Below are 19,267 nucleotides of genomic sequence, written 5' to 3'. Positions count from 1 at the left end.
CACGCATGCGCCGAGAGCCATACGCATACGCCGAGAACCATATGCATGCGCCGAGAGCCATACGCATGCGCTAGAGCTATACGCATGCGCCAGAGCCATACGCATGCGCCAGAGCCATACGCATGCATCAGAGCCATAAGCATGCACACCAAGGCTCCCACGTGGTCATGCAATATTATTATGCATGGATAATGATGCTTTTAATTTTTACATTGATTTTATATTGTTGTTTATGTGTTAAATAATTATTTATTTAGTCATTTATCTAATAATTCTTCAAAGTGGTTAAAAGTAGTGTTGAATATTAAGAATAATGGGGAAAAAAAGGTACAATTGGAAAGCACGAAATGTCTCTGAAATTGAGATAGATAATACTGAAACTAAAAAGGTATTTTTTATTTATAATTAAAAGAATAATTTTCTTCATTACTTTTTTCTTTTTTAACGACGTTATAAATATTTTAACTTTATTTCATAGATACCTGTAGATATACAACATAGAGAAGATAATTATGATAATTGTAATGCTCTGGTATTACCAAATGAAAAAAGGAAGACTAAAAATAAAGAAAAGAAGATACAAACAACGCGTTTATTATCTAAAAAACGTAGAAAGCAATTAGAAAAAATAGTAGAAAAGAAACAAAAGAAATTACAAGTAAGTTAGAAAGAATAAAATAAAATCTTATCACATTAAAAACATGTACTAACACTGTATACAATTTGTTGGGTTTTAAACACAGAGATCAACGTTATTAGAAAAATTAGCTGAAGTACAAGCCCCGGCAGAAGAATTAAAAAAATATGTTTCTTTGACTGCAGTTCAAACAAAAGGATTGAAACGTCACTTTAGAGATTTAAATGCACCTACTGTAGAAACTTTAATTAATCCAATCGATGAGTCTACTATAGATATTACAGAATCTAAATTAAACACGATTAAAGGTGCAAAAAGAAAAAGACTGTCTATTCTAAACAACACAAAACAGAAGATCTCTAGCTCAGATCCGAATGTTATTGGATTTGATGTAAGTTGTAAAATGTGATATATAAATATGAATAAGTATAATAAAGTATAATTTATTTTAGGAATCTAGTGAAAGTGAATCCGAGTGTAGTGATAATGAATGTGAAAACGACCATAACCTAAAATGTAAACAAGAGAAAGAAGACAGTGATATTACAAATGAAAGTAAACTTATAAAAAATGAAGAGGAGGAAGAAGAAAGGAATAAATCAGAAGAAAACAAATCTATTGAAAATGAACATGAAAAGACTGTACCAGATGCACAATTAAAAGTAAAAGAATCCCCAAATACTATAGTTAAAAGTGAAGTAACTAAAACACCAGCAGTTTTTGTTACATTAAATAGAAAAGAAGAAATTCAAGCAGCTAGATTAAAATTACCAGTTGTAGCAGATGAACAAGTTATTGTAGAAACTATTAATGAAAATCCAGTAGTGATAATTACTGGAGAAACGGGTAGTGGTATGTATATAAAACTATTATTAAATAAATATAATATTATTATATATGTGAATGTTAATTGAAACATATGATTATAGGTAAAACAACACAGGTACCACAATTTCTGTATGAAGCAGGTTATGCAAGGGATAAATTAATTGGTGTAACAGAACCCAGAAGAGTAGCAGCAATGTCTATGAGTAAACGAGTAGCAGAAGAAATGAATCTCACTGAAAAAGAAGTTTCATATCTTATACGTTTTGAAGGAAATGTTACACCAGAAACAAAAATTAAATTTATGACAGATGGAGTATTATTAAAAGAAATACAAAGTGTATGTAATGACACATATTTCATTATGTTATAACAAATTAAAATATAATAAGTCTATATATTCTTTTTTTAGGATTTTCTATTGACAAAGTACTCAGTAATCATTTTGGATGAAGCACATGAAAGAAGTGTTTATACTGATATATTAATAGGATTATTGTCTCGTATTGTACCACTGCGTAATAAAAGGAAAGATCCATTGAAACTTATCATTATGTCAGCAACATTATGCGTTGAAGAATTTGTTGAAAATACGAAATTATTTAAAGTTAAACCTCCAATTATTAGAGTGGAGTCAAGACAATTTCCTGTAACGATACATTTTAATAGAAGAACCAGCGATGATTATGTCAATGAAGCATTAAAAAAAGCAATTAAAATTCACACACATTTACCAGAAGGTGGCATTCTTATATTTTTAACAGGTATATTTTTATATTTTATTTATATAAATAAAAAATCTATGTTTTCTTAATATTTCATAGTAATAATATATTATTTAAAAAATATAGGTCAGCGAGAAGTGAATTTAGTTGTTAGTAAATTACGTAAAGCATTTCCATTTAAAAAAGGTCAAATTAATATGTCAGAAACACAAAAAGTTGAAAAAAATGAAGAAACAAATAAAAGTGATAATGATGATGATGATGATGAAGAAAATTCAGAAGATGAATTTGATGACAAAGAAGCAATAAAACGTGATAAGCAAAAACATAAAAAACAATCTCTTAATTTACCACGTATTGATTTAGATAAGTATGTACATATATAAACATTTACTTTTCATATATTTCATTTGAAAGAGTTATGAACATTTTTTGGAAATAATTTTATAGCTATTCGATAATGCCTACGGATGATACGCATGAAGATATTATTGATATCGAAGATGAAGATGAAAATGAGGAATGCAATTTAGATGAAGATGAAAGTGAAGATGATGATGCTGATCTCTTAAAAGGTTTATCAAATGCACAACCATTGTGGGTTCTACCACTGTATTCTCTACTCCCTAGTTATAAACAAGCAAGGGTATAAATAAACTTTTAATAATTATGCAATATTATTTGAATAGTTAAAATTTTAACAAGAAATATTTTCTACAGGTTTTTGAAAAACCTCCAGAAAATTGTCGTTTGTGTGTAGTATCAACAAACGTGGCAGAAACTTCATTGACAATACCAAATATAAAATATGTCGTTGATTGTGGTCGATGCAAAATGAGAATGTATGATAAAGTTACTGGTGTTAGTACGTATCATATCTGTTTTACAAGTAAAGCTTCAGCAAATCAAAAAGCAGGTAGATGTGGTAGAGTAGCACCTGGCCATTGTTACAGGTATGATATTTATTCTGATTTATTAACCGATGTATAACACTCGACACATTTATGAATATACCTTTTTTATTATCATTCTTTTTTTAGATTATATTCTTCTGCAGTTTTCAATGACCAATTTCAAAAATTCAGTGTGTCTGAGATTCAAAGAAAACCAGTTGATGATTTGGTTTTACAAATGAAAGTTATGAATATTAATAAAGTTGTTAATTTTCCATTTCCAAGTGCACCAGATCCTTTACAATTACAAACTGCTGAAAAGCGTCTTCTAACTCTGGGTGCTTTAGAACGTTCTTCTCAATACCAAGAAGGTAAAAAAAATCATAATTTTGATTGTTATGTTCATTTTCATGAAACATTATCATTACATTTTAGGTACATTTAATGCAAAAGTGACTCCACTTGGACGCAGCATAGCAGCATTTCCAGTTGCTCCACGATATGGAAAAATGTTAGCATTGTCACATCAACATAATCTATTGCAATATACAATTTGTATGGTCGCAGCTCTTTCTGTTCAAGAAGTATTAATAGAAGGTTTAAACATGGAGGGTAATTTGAAAAATAAATGGTTACATACACGACGTATGTGGGCTGGAATTGGCAATAGTTTACTTCTTGGTATGCATATTATCAAACAATCTTGTATCTGACAAATTAATAACAATATGTATATTGCATTCCTTTTAATATATATTATTTAATTGTAAAGGCGATCCAATGATTTTGATAAAAGCAATTGGAGCAGCTGAATATGCAGGGTCTAAAGGAAAGCTTGTATCTTTTTGCGAAGAAAATGGTTTACGTCATAAAGCAATTGTAGAAATTAGAAAACTTCGACAGCAATTGACTAACGAGATAAACTTAAATGTGCCAAGTGTAAATCTTATTATTGATCCAAGGTAAATACTATTTAAAAACCAAATGTAACTGATGCAAGTATTTTCTATAATTTTGTTTATTTAATACAGTATGTCACCTCCTACGGATATACAAGCAAAATTGTTACGTCAAATAGTTCTTGCTGGTATGGCAGATCAAGTTGCACGGAAAGTATCTTCAGAAGATATTGAAGATCAAGATAAAGCAAAATGGAAACATGCATATAAGTAAGTATAATAAAAATTATGTATTTTATTGTAATGTACTAATATAATACATTGATTTTTAGAACTGCAGAAATGGAAGATCCTGTATTTATGCATTCATCGTGTGTTCTTCGAAAGACAAGTCCAGAATGGGTTATTTATCAAGAAGTATATGAAACTAATAAATTATATATGCGTGGTGTAACTGCGATAGAACCAGAATGGCTACCAAAATTTGCTCCAACTTTATGTAAATTAAGTGAACCTCTGATGGAACCTTCTCCAAGGTTTGCATTATATTTCAATGATGTTATTTTTAATATTTGTGTGTATCTGTAAAGACTTCTATGATTTGTAATAATTAACTAATAATTTATTTATTAAAATATGGTTTTTTAATTTAGATATGACATTGACTCTGGAAAAGTTCTGTGTCACATAACAGGTACATTTGGTCGAGCTGGTTGGCAATTACCAATGATGGAAATAGAACATCCAATGAATGTAGAAGGTGTTAAATGGTTTGCAAGATTTTTTTTAAATGGTGAAGTGTGTCCAAAATTAAAAAAATTTGTACCTTCGTTGTTATCTACACCAGCCAGTGTAAATAAGTCTTGGGCTAAGTATGTTTTTGTATATTGTCTTGAAAATGTTACAATTCATTGATATTATAAATCATTAAATAAAAAATTGTCTTTTAGATTATTACCACGTACAGAAGCAATAACAAAAACTTTAATATCAGAAGGAATTATGTCAAAACGTAAATTAATAGAATTTTGGGATAAAGATAAAACTTGTAAGTATATATACATATATATATGTACCTTAGCAATATTGATTATTCAAATTTTATTTTCATATATTAATTATATTCTTTTCTAGACCTTTTATCTGCTTATCAGAAGTGGTTACCAGAATCGATACATTCGGAAGTATCTTTATTATGGCCTCCAATATAATTTATATTGTCTATTTGTAAACATGTAAATATGTGATATATGAGTATGTATAAGTATTATTAACAAAATCATTTAATTAGATGCTAATCATTTTTTAATCTACAATTAGTTATACATTTCTTAATATGTAATATTATAAATAAATAATTTTTAATATATATTCATAAAAATATCATTATATATATGAATACTAAAAAAATTTATATAAATGAATTCTTTATGCACATTGTATATTTTAATATATATATATATATATATATGTGTATATGACAAGTAATCGATAATTAATATTTGCATTCAAAGAAAATTCATATATTATAACAGATTAACAATAAAAATATAATAGTAAACACGACTGTTAACAAAATTTCTTATAAAGTAAATGAATCTAATGGAAGTATTTACAGAGCTTTGAAATTTTTTTTTTTTTTTGAACTAAGCTTTGGTTTATGAAGATTATATTAAATGATTTTCTACATAGTAGAAATCATTTCAAATAAACTTTACTATTTCATACTATTATTAAATATTTCAATAGAATTATTCAGCTTTTATTGCTTTCTTTTCTTTTCTTTTACTATGATTCTTCTTACATTCTTTATAGACATTGTTAAGATCAAATGCTGCTTTTACATTATCCTAAAAAAGAAATATTCATATTATGAAAAAATAGAAACAAAATTATGATAATATAAGAACATACACATTGTATACTTTTATAGATTATTATGAAATTAATTTAATTTATATATATATACCATAGAAAAAAGAAATTTAACAAGTTTGCCCCTATGATCAGCATGTGGTCTTCTTTCTATTTCCTTTCCATCTTTAAATAGTATCACAGTAGGCAACTGTTTGCTAGTACTAGCATCACTAATATGATATTTAACACCTGCATCAGGATATCTTCCAATATCCACTTTACCAAATTTCAAATTATCCAGAGCATATCTAAATCATATGATCTTGTTTTTAATGTATTTATATAAACAAAAATATTTGTATATTCAAAGTATACTCACTCTGCTGAAAGTTCAGAAAAGATTGAAGCAAAGTTAACGCAAGCTGGATTCCACGCAGTATAGAATGTTACAATCCAAACTATTTTAGTATCTCGCATTAACTCTTCTTGCAATCCACTTGCACCACGTAAATAAATAATTTTTTCTGGTCCTTGATATGTAGGTTCGGGCAGTATTAAACCGCATACTGTAAATACACATATATATATATATATATATTATGATATGTTTTTTAATTCAACAAGAATAAGAGAGTTTTATTATATTTGTTCATAAATACATACGGATGAAAATAATTGCAAACAAAATTCCCATACGTATATCAGCATAAAACCATAAAACCAAATTGGCAACTTTAGTGTAAACAAAACTGGATGATAAATAATTGATCATAGTTACACTTCCAGTTTTTCGTGTTCTAATCATTATTACTATCATGAGAAAAAACAGAATTTCTGTTTCTTTCTGAAATAATGAAATAAATAATTATATAATAATATATTATAATTATAATTTTATAATTATTAATAGAAAATGAATTATTACTTACTCCATCAAATTCACAATCTGATTGGGCAAATATATAATGACAGATGAAAGGAAGTCTTTTAGTACACATATAAGAGATACTAAGAATAATATTAATTAAATAATATGGACGTAAAAGTAATTTTAAATCATTCTTAAAAGACATTGTTATGACGGAGGAATGAAAATAAAATGACAATAATACAAATTTTAGGTTACAATTGTAAAAAATAATATTCAATTATTTATAACTTTGAGTTAATGTATTTTGTAATTATAATCGTTTATAATGATAATGTATAAGTTTATCTATTATCAATTAACTTTAATTTCACAAATTAGTCATATATCTTTAAAAAATTATTATTATCACGGTCCTGTTAAATTGGTCAGAAAGTACATGAGAGTTATATCGAGATTTTTGACCTATTTGTTCAATATCGATTGTAAAATTATCGACAATGATATTTTTATCTTTGAAAAAAAAAATAAAAAAGCAAATTAATGAAAATCTTATCGAAGAAATTAAAAATAAATATTGAAATTATTCGTTAACATTTGATATATCTCATTTATTTTCATCAAATATTTATTATCGATCAATACTCGATAAAGCAATTTAAAAAGCGCGCCTATTTTTCGATTTCAATTGTATTGTCAAACTTTAGTTTTATTATTATTAACATCTTATTATTTATTTTATATAATTAATTACATACATTATAAGATTAAAGTATAATTAAATAATAAATATAAAAAAATAATGGAAATCTTTTTTATATGAATTTATATTTATTTTTTGATTTCTGCAGTTGCATGCACATATACATGCAACTGCAGAAATAATCTTACAAAGTTATTTACCAGTTTTTTTTTTTTTATTGCATATCATTGACAGCTGCTATGAGCTATCATTTGTTACTTCAATACTAATATTTTAACATAATATCAGTATTGTGTACATACCTAATATTTTCAATGCTATCATTTTGTTTAAAGATCAAAGATCAAGTACTATAAAAGATGACTGCATAGTATTGAAATTTAGTCTGTAATTGATAATTACAAGATGCATTCTATTAAGCATATTACTCCAATTTTCATCCTTATATTTTTATTTTTTTCATATATATTAGCGGATGACAGTAAAAGCATTCCTTTGGTAGTTTTATCTTGGAATAGTAAAGAAGCTGCAGAGAAAGGTATATCTTTAAATAATTTGATTACAAATGAATGAAATTTATTTATATATAACTCATACATTAATTATTTTCTTTTTTTAAGCATGGAATGTTATAAATAATGAAGAAAAAAGTGCTATAGATGCTGTTGAAGCTGGATGTTCTTTATGTGAACAAATGCAATGTCGTAAAACTGTAGGATTTGGTGGTAGTCCGGATGAGTCAGGAGAAACAACATTGGATGCTATGATCATGGATGGGTATAATTATTTGAACATATTTCTTTATTATTTAATTTATATTTTATTTTCTATATATATATTTTGACTTGTTCTAAATGAATGGTAATAGGGTCAAAATGGATGTGGGTGCGGTTGGAGGATTAAGACATGTTAAAAGTGCTATATCTGTTGCTCGTAAAGTATTAGAGCATACAGAACATTCATTTCTTGGTGGAGATCTTGCTACAAATTTTGCTATAAAAATGGGATTTAAATTAGAATCTTTACAAACTGCAGAATCTCGAGATATGTGGAAGAAATGGAAAGACAATCAATGTCAGCCGAATTTTTGGAAGGTATCTTACTTTTGTGAATTATACCATTAATCACTGATTTGAAAAATATCTTATTTATTAAATATAATATTTTATAACAAAGATCTATTTATAAATCATTATACAATTTTGTTTAGAATGTTGAACCAAATCCAAAAACTACTTGTGGTCCTTATAAACCAATTGATATTATGAACACATTTATGGAACCAAAAAATTATGAAGAAATATCGTATTCAAATGAAGAAAATCATGATACGATAGGAGTCATAGCAATAGATAAAAATGGACATATAGCTGCTGGAACTTCCACCAATGGTGCAAATCATAAGATTGCTGGTCGCATTGGAGATTCTCCCATACCAGGTGCAGGTGCATATGCTGATCAACAAGTTGGTGCAGCTCATGGTACCGGTGATGGAGATATTATGATGCGATTCTCGCCCAGGTATTATACAAATTGTACATCGAATTATTTCAAAAAAAAAAATGCAATGATAAGTTGACTAATGTTTTATTATATTTTTATTTTTAATAGTTTTCTCGCAGTAGAAGAAATGCGCCGTGGTGCTACACCAACAGAAGCAGCTCAAACAGCTATAAGTAGAATAGCAGAACATTATCCTAATTTTACTGGTGCAATTACTGCATTAAATAAGGATGGACAATTTGGAGCAGCATGTAATGGCATACCTTCTTTTCCATTTTATGTTAGCAATCCTGAATTTGGAGAACCTAAATTATTAACTGTACCTTGCATAAAAAAAACATATTACGTTAATGTTATATGATAATGTTTGTTAATGTCTTTTTAATGATATATGAAGTTTTCTGCTACAATTATAAACAAAACCAAAAATGATTAATAGTTAAACATTAAAATATATATTCAATTTTGTACATTTAAATTATTTTTTACTGCCAAACGAAAGTATTGAGAATAAACTTTATGATAATTTATAGAATAGTAGATAAAAATTAACTTTCCTTATTTTTTTCGACAATTATTTTAATTTTACTAGAAAAAATAAGGAGATTGATAAAATAATAAAATTCAATTATATATATATATATATATATATTTATTTATAGTAGTAAATTGATTTAATAGTAAGGCAAATTTATGACGTCATATTTTGCGCATGCGCAGATTCACTTGAAGAACCGACAGTGCATTAACAGTGGTTATCTGATAGTTGTCATATGTAATATTATTTGTATTAATATAAATTTCGACGAAATATTTATCTTTTATCGATATCCAAAGGTAATATAATATATAAAAGTAATAATATTAATAAATTATACAATAAGATGTCATATATTTATGTATATATGATATTAATATATGAAACTTGAAATTTTAGGTTAGAAACAAATATATTAAAAATGCCAGAAACCATGGAGGAAGATATGAGTATGTCAGTTCGTTTAACGAATGATGATTTTCGAAAATTATTAATGACACCAAGAGCAGCTGCTCCTTCAGCTACACCAGCATCAGTTCCAGGCACAGCTCGAGATGCTAGTGCTAAGACAGCACAAACACCTATTGTTACTGGAGGTAGTAGAGCAGAGTTACGTAGAAAGAAAAAGAGCTTTTATGCTAAACTTAAGAAACAAGAGGAAGATAAAATGGCAGAGTTGGCTGAAAAATATCGAGACAGAGCGAGAGAACGTAGAGATGGAACAAATCAAGATTATCAAGCGGAAGATCCTATGAATAGTGCTAGCGCATATCGTGCTGTAGCACCTGATTTAAAATCAGGCATGGATGCAGCAGAACGTAGAAGACAAATGATTCAACAATCTAAATTCTTGGGAGGTGATATGGAACATACTCATTTAGTAAAAGGATTAGATTATGCCCTTTTACAAAAAGTAATTATAATTAATGATTTATTTATATCTTCATTATCGGATGAGATTATATATTTTCATTATAGAAATAAAAATAATGATTTATTTATCAATAGGTACGTAGTGAGATAGAAGCTAAAGAACACGAACAAGAACAAGAAATGGAAAAGTTAGTAAAACCAAAAGAAAAGATAAAAGAGAAGAAAGAACCAGAGAAAAAGGAAGACGAAATGCAATTTAAAACTAAAATTGGTCGTAATATTTATAAGACTATTTTGACTATGAAGTCGAAACAAATAGAAAGGAATGAACTTTTTACACCAGGACGAATGGCATATGTTATAGAATTGGATGATGAAAATGCTGATGTAGATATTCCGACGACGTTAATTAGAAGTAAAGCAGATGTTCCTACTGTGGAGAATACACCAACATTAACGACCAATGATATAGTGATAAATAAATTGGCACAAATTTTATCATACCTAAGACAAGGTAATCGACATGGAAAAAAAGGTAAGAAAAATAAGGATGGTCGTTCGAGAGCTGATGATACAAATGACATGGATCTTCCTCCAAGACCACAGGATGAAAGTATTTATGGGGATATTGGTGATTATGTTCCCACTATTGGAAGAAAAGAGAGCATACAGCATCGTGATAAAAAGAAAGGTTCATACTTTGATAAGCCAGAGAATAATATAGATACAGATGATAAAGCAAATACTCCACAATTACCAAGTACTTTGCCACAAATTATTGAAACTAATGTACCTAAGAAGGGAGCACTGCTTAATAAATTGGCTGCTGAGCCTGAAGGTTATGCTGAGTGTTATCCAGGTTTGGACGAAATGCAGGATGCTATAGATGACTCAGACGATGAAGTGGATTATACAAAAATGGATTTGGGCAATAAAAAAGGTCCTATTGGTAGATGGGATTTTGATACACCAGAAGAATATAGCGAATATATGAATAATAAAGAAGCACTGCCAAAAGCAGCTTTTCAATATGGAGTCAAAATGGCTGATGGCAGAAGAACTAGGAAATATAATAAAGAAAAGAATGAAAAAGCAGAATTGGATCGTGAATGGCAGAAAATTCAAAATATTATGAATAAAAGAAAACCAGCAACTAATTTAGAAGGAGGCTCGGAATTTAAAGTACCGAGATATTAAATATTCGTTAATTATTATAAACTTTTTCGTGCAAATATACAATAGTATAGATAATATTTTTATTGAATATATTTATCATCTAAAATTAAACAGAAATGAAAAATAAAGACAAAATTGATAAAAATAACAAACAAAACCTTTGCGAGGCCGGTGTTCAAGTGACAGACTCTAAAACCCGCATTAATACGGAGCCGGTGCTCAATGCGTTAAAATCATATAATTAAAAACACATAGATTATCATTAACATTATTACATTATATTAAATTAAAAATGTTCACCTAGAACCTAGAGAGATAGAGAGAGAGAGATTAAGCCAGAAATACATTTTTTTTCACACGTTTACAATACCAAATATTATTTGGACTGTATATATTATAATAAAAACTACATATATTTAAATTACCGTGAAAAAAAAAATATGTATATACATATACATGTATGTATTTATTATCGCTTAAAATGAATTGTTTAATTGTACAATATTTTTACAGATTGTATTAAACATAAGTAGAACGTGTATATATATATATAATACTTTTAAATATGAATAAAAATATGTTTCCTTGCATTTTATAGTAAAAAAAAAAAAAAAAAATAAATATCTTCAGTAATCTGAAGTAATTGTATTTAGGATTGCATTATAAATAATCTGCAAAAAAAATTCGGGGAAGTATCTTTCTCTAACAAGTTGTACACAAATAATCAAATTATAAAATGAAATTTAAAAAACTTCTGACCTTAAATGTGCCCTTTGCAAACAACTTTGTTGATTTATATTCAACAGATACTAAGAAATCTTTTTAATAAACTGGAATATTCCAGTTTCAGTTGATAATATTTGAACTAATAACGACAAAAGTTTTACAGAGATTAATTCATTTAAAAAAAAATAAAAGAAATCATAGATAAGTTCATGTATCATTTAAATGACTATATATATATATATATATATATATCAAACATTACATAAATCTCTTTTAATAGTATTTAAAAAAAAATAAATGCCAACGTCACACGTTAAATATATAAATATATAAAATACTTTTCTCGAAATTATTTCATTTCAAAATTGAATTTAAATTTGCGATTGATAATAAAAATTGGACGCGCGATCAAATGAAAAAAAAATATATATATTTCAAAGAAATAAAATCAAACGTAAAATGAACGTTTCGATGTTACTCTAAAGCTTTAATTTTTGTACACGTATATAACACACATGCTTGTTTATTATTATTTATAAATTTGTTTATGTTATTGAAGATATTTTGACATTCATGTAATCTTACAGATTAATTTCGTAAGCTTATAAAGACATAGGTTTACACGGTATTAATACAATTAATATATTATTCTTCGTTATATCCATCGATACATCATTTAATGACTTTCTTTATTAATACATAAAAAAAAAAATACTATGTAAAACGTGTCTCTTTTGATAAAGTATATATTGTGTCATTTAAAAGAAAATCAAGAAGGAATACATGCAGTTCTTGACCCTCCCGGAGAGCGATATCAACGGCTTATATAAACCTTGTTCGTTTTTCCATTTGAATCAGTTTAACGTTGCAACGAATGGGAGCTTGATCTCTTCTTACGTGGGTACCGAGTGTAATATACGAATTTGAAATAATTTCAACGATTAATTTATTTCATTTAGATTTATCGATCTATTTTATTTCTAATTTTAAATGATAATTATTAGAATATTTTTATACAAGAGATTGGTCCAATGTTAACTTTCGCAAATCTTCACTTTTGCCGTACATTTGTAAATTCCGTAAGTCAATCTTTTAATTTTTATTTTACAAAGTAGTTTAATAATTCTTTCGCGAATAATTTTTAATAATAATTTATTTATTTATTTTTACGATTAATTTACTAACGATGAGAAAATATGTATTATTTGTTCCCAAGTATAATAGAAATGAATGATATAGTGAATTTTATTTATTATGATAACTTTTGAATTTTGTTATATATTTTTTATGAATTTTTGTCATGTATACTAAGATAAAAGATTAAAATCAATGTTACGATTAAAAGAAAGTTTTGAAGAATAAGTCCATGTAGTATGAGTTTGCTAAAAATTGTTATTTTATTTTTAAAAAATTGAATCGTCACTCTCTGAGATCAATTGATTATAGTTATCATAATCGATTGATAATATTCTACGTGATTATAATAACCAGATTTCACTATATCATTATATTTATATATTTATTTGTTTTGTAGATACCCAATTAATTACTAACATGTACATATGTAAATATATAGTATTTTAAATAATTTATAGATATAACACTATTGCAAATAATAGTATAGTAAGTTTCCTTCCTTAATTAATTAATTAATTAATTAATTAAAAAAAAACAACAAATGTACCATTACTTTTTACAGCTTGCATAAACGTACTATTCAAAACATCTCTCAACCTTATACCTTCCTGTAGATAAATAGGTACGTATTTTGGTTGAAGGTATTAAACAAAAAAATACAAAGAGGGAAAACACAGATAACATTAACACGCTTGATTTTTTATCACGAAACTAACAAAGACTGCATAATCGAGCATAATTAAAATAATCGTATCATTTAATCGATATATTTAACGAATAAATCGCTACTTGAAATCAAAGATAACAATAAATGAGCATGTTATTTAATTCTTATTGTTAGATCCATTTCTTTGAATTTATCTGTCGTCAAAACTTAAGCATTGTAATCGTATCATTGTACATATGTATTATAATTAAAAAAAAACATATAAACGTTTCATTTAAAACAATCGATATTTCCGACAAAGGAATTCCATTATTGTTTAAATGTAAACAAATTGTTTGTGAATACAGGCAACAAAGATGTTACAACTTAATATAGCAATCATCGGTCAGAGTCCTTTTGCAGCTGAAGTTTATAAATTGTTACGACAAAATGGTCATAAAATTACTGGAGTTTTTACTATACCTGACAAAGGAAATCGAGAAGATCCATTAGGTATGATATTATGATTTGTTCTTATTATTTTTCAATAAATTTACATACATTTTATTTGTATTCTGTGATATACAAAATGACCATGCAAAAATTATCAGTTTATAAGAAAAAAAAAGAATGCATTATTTAACTTGTCTATTTGATTTGATTTTTAATAATTCTAGCCATCGCAGCAAATATTGATAAGACGCCTGTCTTTAAAATTAAATCCTGGAGAAATAAGGGTGTACCCATACCTGAAGTACTTGATACATATAAAAGTATCAAAGTTGATTTAAACGTACTACCCTTCTGCAGTCAATTCATACCAATGGAAGTTATCAATCGTCCTCATTATCGTAGCATATGTTATCATCCGTCATTATTACCTAGACATAGAGGAGCTAGTGCTATCAATTGGTAAGAGTATAATATTTTTCTTATAACTTTTTATTAAATAAGATAAGATATTATAATTATCTAAGAAATAATATATTTAATATGATTTGTTAATCCTTTGATGCACATATTGAAATAGACTAAGATAATTCATCATGAATCTTTTACACTATTTATTGTTTATACGATAAGTTATCGCATATTTGTTTTTTTTTATTTGTTTTTTCTAAATCAAATCAATAAAAAAATTCTAAAGAATTCTTTGAACAAATTTTTATCAATTTTTTCAATTGAATAAAAGATCGAAGTTTAAGTAGAGAATTACTATAGTATAGTAGAACCGGTTTGGTTCAGATTGTGGCGAAATCGTTTCTTTCTCTTGACTACTTTCTCGCGTATATGTAGGCTGACTTAATGTTAGATAATTATATCTAAGGCATATATTTTTATTAAATGATTCCGGTCAATGACTTATTCTAAGAAACTTGACATTTCAAATGGAATTAACAAATATATCAATGTTTTGAATAGGACTTTAATAGAAGGCGACGATATGGCAGGATTTTCAGTATTTTGGGCTGACGATGGTCTCGACACTGGACCAATATTACTTCAAAAATCATATAAAATAGAAATAAACGATACCTTGGATACTTTGTATAATAATTATCTGTATCCCGAAGGTATCAAAGCTATGGTTGAAGCTGTTAATTTAGTAGCGAAAGGTACTGCCCCTGTTATACCGCAATCAGAAATAGGTGCAACCTATGATCCTCTATTAAATAAAAAAGAACTTCAAAAGATTGATTGGTCAAAATCCGCAAAGAAAATTCACGATTTTATTCGTGGTCTTGATAGTACACCAGGTGCTTTGACTTTAATTAACAACGAGGAAGTACGTTTGTATGGTTCTACTTTATGGAATGGAACTTTACCCAAAGTTCAAAGTGAAATCAACGTTGACGATCGAATAGGAAAAATTCACGATGGTGGTTTGTTGATCGAAACAGTCGACGGTAATTTTGTTAATGTTGAAAGAATCAAGATTGGTACTAGAACCATTCATGCTAGTAAATATGGTCAAAGTGAAGAGAACAATATGTTGGAATTGACGGAAGAAGAATTGAAGAGTAAAGATGTTTTACGACGAATTTGGAAAGGCATACTTAGCATGGATATAGAAGATGATACGGATTTTTTTGTTGCCGGTAGGTTATCGTTGTTTCTTTTTTTATTTCATATCAATATGAAGTAATAATATAGATTAGATAATCTCAATTTATTGATATAATTAACAGGAAATTAATAGAACTTGTGAACTTGATAATAATCAATACATTAATAATTCATTTCTGTTTAGGTGGCAAAAGTATGGACGTCGTTAGATTAGTCGAAGAAGTCAAGGACAATTTAGGAGTGAATTTGCAAAATATTCACGTCTTCATGGCACCCGTTTTTATGCAATTCGTAGGAACTGTTATCTTGACGGCACGTGGTAATACAGCAACTAAAGATATTAAATACGATGCCGTAGAATTACGAGTTAACAACATGGATTTGAAGTTTCCAAAACAACTTTTTATAAATGGAGAATTTGTTAATGGACATGGTAAACCGATCGATACGATTAATCCACACGATGAGAGCGTTATTTGTAGTGTACAGAGTGCATCGGTGGAAGACGTTGATCGTGCTGTAAAAGCTGCAAAAAAAGCATACGAGGAAGGTGAATGGGGTAAAATTAGTGCTAGGGAACGTGGAGAATTATTGTATAAGTTAGTATTCATCGAATTATCGAAATTATTGTTAAATATTTTTATAAGAAGTTTGTTTTTTTAACGAATACAATTTTTTTGTTTAGATTGGCAGATCTGATGGAAAAACATAAAGAAGAATTGGCAACCATAGAAACGTTAGATTCTGGTGCAGTTTACACATTAGCTTTAAAAACACACGTTGGCATGTCCATAGAAACTTGGAAATATTTTGCTGGTTGGTGCGATAAGATACAGGGTTCAACTATACCAATATCTCATGCCAGACCTAATAGAAATTTGACATTTACGCGAAAGGAACCGATAGGGGTTTGTGGTTTAGTAACGCCATGGAATTATCCTTTGATGATGCTCTCGTGGAAAATGGCAGCTTGCTTAGCAGCCGGTAATACGGTTGTGATGAAACCAGCTCAAGCTTCACCATTAACTGCGTTAAAATTCGCTGAACTTAGTGTAAAAGCTGGTATTCCTCCTGGTGTTATAAACATTGTTCCGGGTAATGGTTCTATAACTGGTAACGCTATAGTTAATCATCCGCTTATCAGAAAACTTGGTTTCACTGGTTCCACGGAAATTGGTAAAACAATTATGACATCTTGCGCCGAAAGTAATTTGAAAAAAGTGTCGTTAGAACTTGGTGGTAAAAGTCCTTTAGTCATATTCGAGGATGCTGATCTTCAAGAGGCTGTGAAAATAGGAATGGGCAGTGTATTCTTTAACAAGGGTGAAAATTGTATTGCTGCTGGTACGTATAAAGAATTTATGAAATGATATATTTTATGTTCACATTGATATTTAATTAATTTTTTTTATTTTGTTATATAGGCCGCATTTTTATTGAAGAAACTATTCACGATGAATTCGTTAGAAGAATAATCGAAGAAACGAAAAAGATATCGATAGGTAATCCCTTCGATCGAAGTACGGCTCATGGGCCACAAAATCATAAAAATCATCTCATCAAGCTTCTAGAATACGTTAAATATGGTATCGACGAAGGTGCTACGTTGGCTTATGGTGGTAAACGTATAGATCGTCCGGGATGGTATTTCGAACCAACGATTTTTACCAATGTTGAAGATCATATGTATATAGCTAAGGAAGAATCCTTTGGTCCTGTTATGGTGATTTCTAAATTTAGTGGTAAAAACATGGACGATATAATAAGAAGAGCTAATAATACAGAATATGGTTTGGCATCTGGAGTATTAACTAAAGATATTGCTAAAGCATTGAGATTTGTTGAAAAAATCGAAGCTGGTACGGTATTCGTAAATACTTACAATAAAACAGACGTAGCAGCACCTTTCGGTGGTTTCAAAATGTCAGGATTTGGAAAAGATCTTGGACAAGAAGCACTCAACGAATATCTCAAAACAAAAACCGTAACGATCGAGTATTAGACTTTAATAAATAATGTTGTGCGTCTTGAATGTTTTATACGATCCTTATATTTTTCCTTTAACTTCATAGAATCATATTATTCTAAATTCATTTTTTTGTTTTGTACTATATTAACGTATCATGTAAAATAATCGTTTAAATATTTTCTTTTTATTTTCATTCATTACGTTTTATCTCATGCATTATAATATAGTCTTCGAGTCGAATTTCAAATTTGTTTAATACTCATTAAAAAATAAGAATAATATAAAGTACATTTGTGTGTGTTTAAAAAATACACATCTATTAATAAACTCTTAGAATATTAAATGTATTTATAGTTTAAACAATCTTAAATATAAGTAGAGTTATATTAGAGTAAAAAATTATACCAAAAATAATTGTTAATTAATCGACAAAATTGTATATTGTTATGTAAAAGTACAGTGTATATGATTGGTGTACCGTACTCCTTGAAATCCCCCGTTAGACCGTCCTCTAATTTAACCCTCCAAGTCATCACTGTCAACAACGATAAAATAATACATTAGAATGAACAAAAAATGTTCAAATTAAAACGTTATAATCTTTCATTCTCTTTATCAAGAATATTATTATCGTTGTACACATGCGTATCATTCAAACAGTCATATCAACAACATTGAATAGAAGAATTTTGATAGAGGACAACGTGCCAGTCTGAAGGTGAATTCCGAGGAATACGGTGTACCGTTCATATACTTGGTGATTTTAACTAACAATACACATTCTTTTCAATTAATTAATAATTATTTAAGGTATATCAAGCATAGTTTTATTCTCTACTAATATTTATAATTGTTTAAACATTTATACATTGTTTTAAACATTAAATACCTATTAATATACTTTGAATATTAAATAATTTCGATCTATTATTTTATTAGATGATAATTTTACTTTCAAAGTTATCATTGCGTAGAAACGTTAAAACAAATGTACTTTATTTTAAATAATTTTAAATATTATTAGAATATATTAGAATATTGTAAAAAAAAAAAATAGAAATAAATGTAAAAATAGAGTGTGTCTTAGTCTGAGGGTCTCCAAACACAGCAACCTCCTCGTGGTGAGACCTGGGTCGGTATTACTTGCGATATATATAAACCTAATTGTAAAATATGTAACGCAAGTACTACCGGGCAAATGGCTGTGCTAAATTTAATTTCAATT

General features: G+C 27.9%; 5 protein-coding genes across 5 annotated transcripts; 4 read left to right on the top strand and 1 right to left on the bottom strand.

The window, feature by feature from the left end:
• Window positions 1-126: 126 nt before the first annotated feature.
• On the top strand, window positions 127-5,348 carry kz (putative ATP-dependent RNA helicase kurz). The gene is made up of 17 exons (XM_015320846.2): window positions 127-388; window positions 479-658; window positions 744-1,028; window positions 1,090-1,489; window positions 1,567-1,802; window positions 1,875-2,226; window positions 2,314-2,557; window positions 2,638-2,833; window positions 2,908-3,140; window positions 3,228-3,451; window positions 3,516-3,761; window positions 3,853-4,042; window positions 4,112-4,249; window positions 4,312-4,515; window positions 4,633-4,851; window positions 4,930-5,027; window positions 5,114-5,348. The coding sequence occupies exons 1-17, from the start codon at window positions 314-316 to the stop codon at window positions 5,188-5,190; spliced, it is 3,597 nt and encodes a 1,198-aa protein (XP_015176332.2). The 5' UTR covers window positions 127-313; the 3' UTR covers window positions 5,191-5,348.
• LOC107066326 (thioredoxin-related transmembrane protein 2 homolog) lies at window positions 5,262-7,159 on the bottom strand. Its single transcript, XM_015320847.2, has 5 exons — window positions 6,766-7,159; window positions 6,500-6,680; window positions 6,216-6,402; window positions 5,949-6,144; window positions 5,262-5,829 (listed from the first exon to the last, which is right to left on the bottom strand). Exons 1-5 carry the CDS (start codon window positions 6,907-6,909, stop codon window positions 5,731-5,733), a joined length of 807 nt encoding a protein of 268 aa, XP_015176333.1. The 5' UTR covers window positions 6,910-7,159; the 3' UTR covers window positions 5,262-5,730.
• Window positions 7,160-7,585: 426 nt separating this feature from the next.
• On the top strand, window positions 7,586-9,380 carry LOC107066327 (N(4)-(Beta-N-acetylglucosaminyl)-L-asparaginase-like). The gene is made up of 5 exons (XM_015320848.2): window positions 7,586-7,945; window positions 8,028-8,184; window positions 8,276-8,501; window positions 8,618-8,928; window positions 9,019-9,380. The coding sequence occupies exons 1-5, from the start codon at window positions 7,813-7,815 to the stop codon at window positions 9,269-9,271; spliced, it is 1,080 nt and encodes a 359-aa protein (XP_015176334.2). The 5' UTR covers window positions 7,586-7,812; the 3' UTR covers window positions 9,272-9,380.
• Window positions 9,381-9,607: 227 nt separating this feature from the next.
• On the top strand, window positions 9,608-11,575 carry LOC149031619 (protein Red-like). Its single transcript, XM_089175238.1, has 3 exons — window positions 9,608-9,747; window positions 9,848-10,361; window positions 10,457-11,575. Exons 2-3 carry the CDS (start codon window positions 9,870-9,872, stop codon window positions 11,516-11,518), a joined length of 1,554 nt encoding a protein of 517 aa, XP_089031364.1. The 5' UTR covers window positions 9,608-9,747; window positions 9,848-9,869; the 3' UTR covers window positions 11,519-11,575.
• Window positions 11,576-11,714: 139 nt separating this feature from the next.
• LOC107066337 (mitochondrial 10-formyltetrahydrofolate dehydrogenase) lies at window positions 11,715-18,105 on the top strand. Its single transcript, XM_015320875.2, has 8 exons — window positions 11,715-13,302; window positions 13,923-13,982; window positions 14,375-14,519; window positions 14,684-14,918; window positions 15,429-16,105; window positions 16,258-16,672; window positions 16,759-17,417; window positions 17,498-18,105. Exons 3-8 carry the CDS (start codon window positions 14,384-14,386, stop codon window positions 18,073-18,075), a joined length of 2,700 nt encoding a protein of 899 aa, XP_015176361.2. The 5' UTR covers window positions 11,715-13,302; window positions 13,923-13,982; window positions 14,375-14,383; the 3' UTR covers window positions 18,076-18,105.
• The last annotated feature ends 1,162 nt before the right edge of the window (window positions 18,106-19,267 follow it).

This window comes from Polistes dominula, unplaced genomic scaffold (genome assembly GCF_049000335.1).
Source record: "Polistes dominula isolate Pdom_NZ unplaced genomic scaffold, Pdom_raw_medaka contig_82, whole genome shotgun sequence".
Classification (NCBI taxonomy): domain Eukaryota; kingdom Metazoa; phylum Arthropoda; class Insecta; order Hymenoptera; family Vespidae; genus Polistes; species Polistes dominula.
Note: the sequence above shows the minus strand (reverse complement) of the source record. Positions and strands in the feature narration are given on the sequence as shown.

Bases quoted from the DNA above. Each gene is read 5' to 3' on its own strand.
- LOC149031619 (XM_089175238.1), top strand. From the start codon at position 9,870: ATGCCAGAAACCATGGAGGAAGATATGAGTATGTCAGTTCGTTTAACG. The intron at 10,362-10,456 runs GTAATTATAATT...ATTTATCAATAG, and splicing joins ATTATGCCCTTTTACAAAAA to GTACGTAGTGAGATAGAAGC.
- LOC107066337 (XM_015320875.2), top strand. From the start codon at position 14,384: ATGTTACAACTTAATATAGCAATCATCGGTCAGAGTCCTTTTGCAGCT. The intron at 14,520-14,683 runs GTATGATATTAT...TAATAATTCTAG, and splicing joins AAATCGAGAAGATCCATTAG to CCATCGCAGCAAATATTGAT. The intron at 17,418-17,497 runs GTACGTATAAAG...TTTGTTATATAG, and splicing joins TGAAAATTGTATTGCTGCTG to GCCGCATTTTTATTGAAGAA.
- kz (XM_015320846.2), top strand. From the start codon at position 314: ATGGGGAAAAAAAGGTACAATTGGAAAGCACGAAATGTCTCTGAAATT. The intron at 4,250-4,311 runs GTAAGTATAATA...ATTGATTTTTAG, and splicing joins AAATGGAAACATGCATATAA to AACTGCAGAAATGGAAGATC. The intron at 5,028-5,113 runs GTAAGTATATAT...ATTCTTTTCTAG, and splicing joins TTGGGATAAAGATAAAACTT to ACCTTTTATCTGCTTATCAG.
- LOC107066327 (XM_015320848.2), top strand. From the start codon at position 7,813: ATGCATTCTATTAAGCATATTACTCCAATTTTCATCCTTATATTTTTA. The intron at 7,946-8,027 runs GTATATCTTTAA...TCTTTTTTTAAG, and splicing joins TAAAGAAGCTGCAGAGAAAG to CATGGAATGTTATAAATAAT. The intron at 8,502-8,617 runs GTATCTTACTTT...AATTTTGTTTAG, and splicing joins GTCAGCCGAATTTTTGGAAG to AATGTTGAACCAAATCCAAA.
- LOC107066326 (XM_015320847.2), bottom strand. From the start codon at position 6,909: ATGTCTTTTAAGAATGATTTAAAATTACTTTTACGTCCATATTATTTA. The intron at 6,681-6,765 runs GTAAGTAATAAT...TCATTATTTCAG, and splicing joins CAGATTGTGAATTTGATGGA to AAAGAAACAGAAATTCTGTT. The intron at 5,830-5,948 runs GTATATATATAT...TTTCTTTTTTAG, and splicing joins TTAAATTTCTTTTTTCTATG to GATAATGTAAAAGCAGCATT.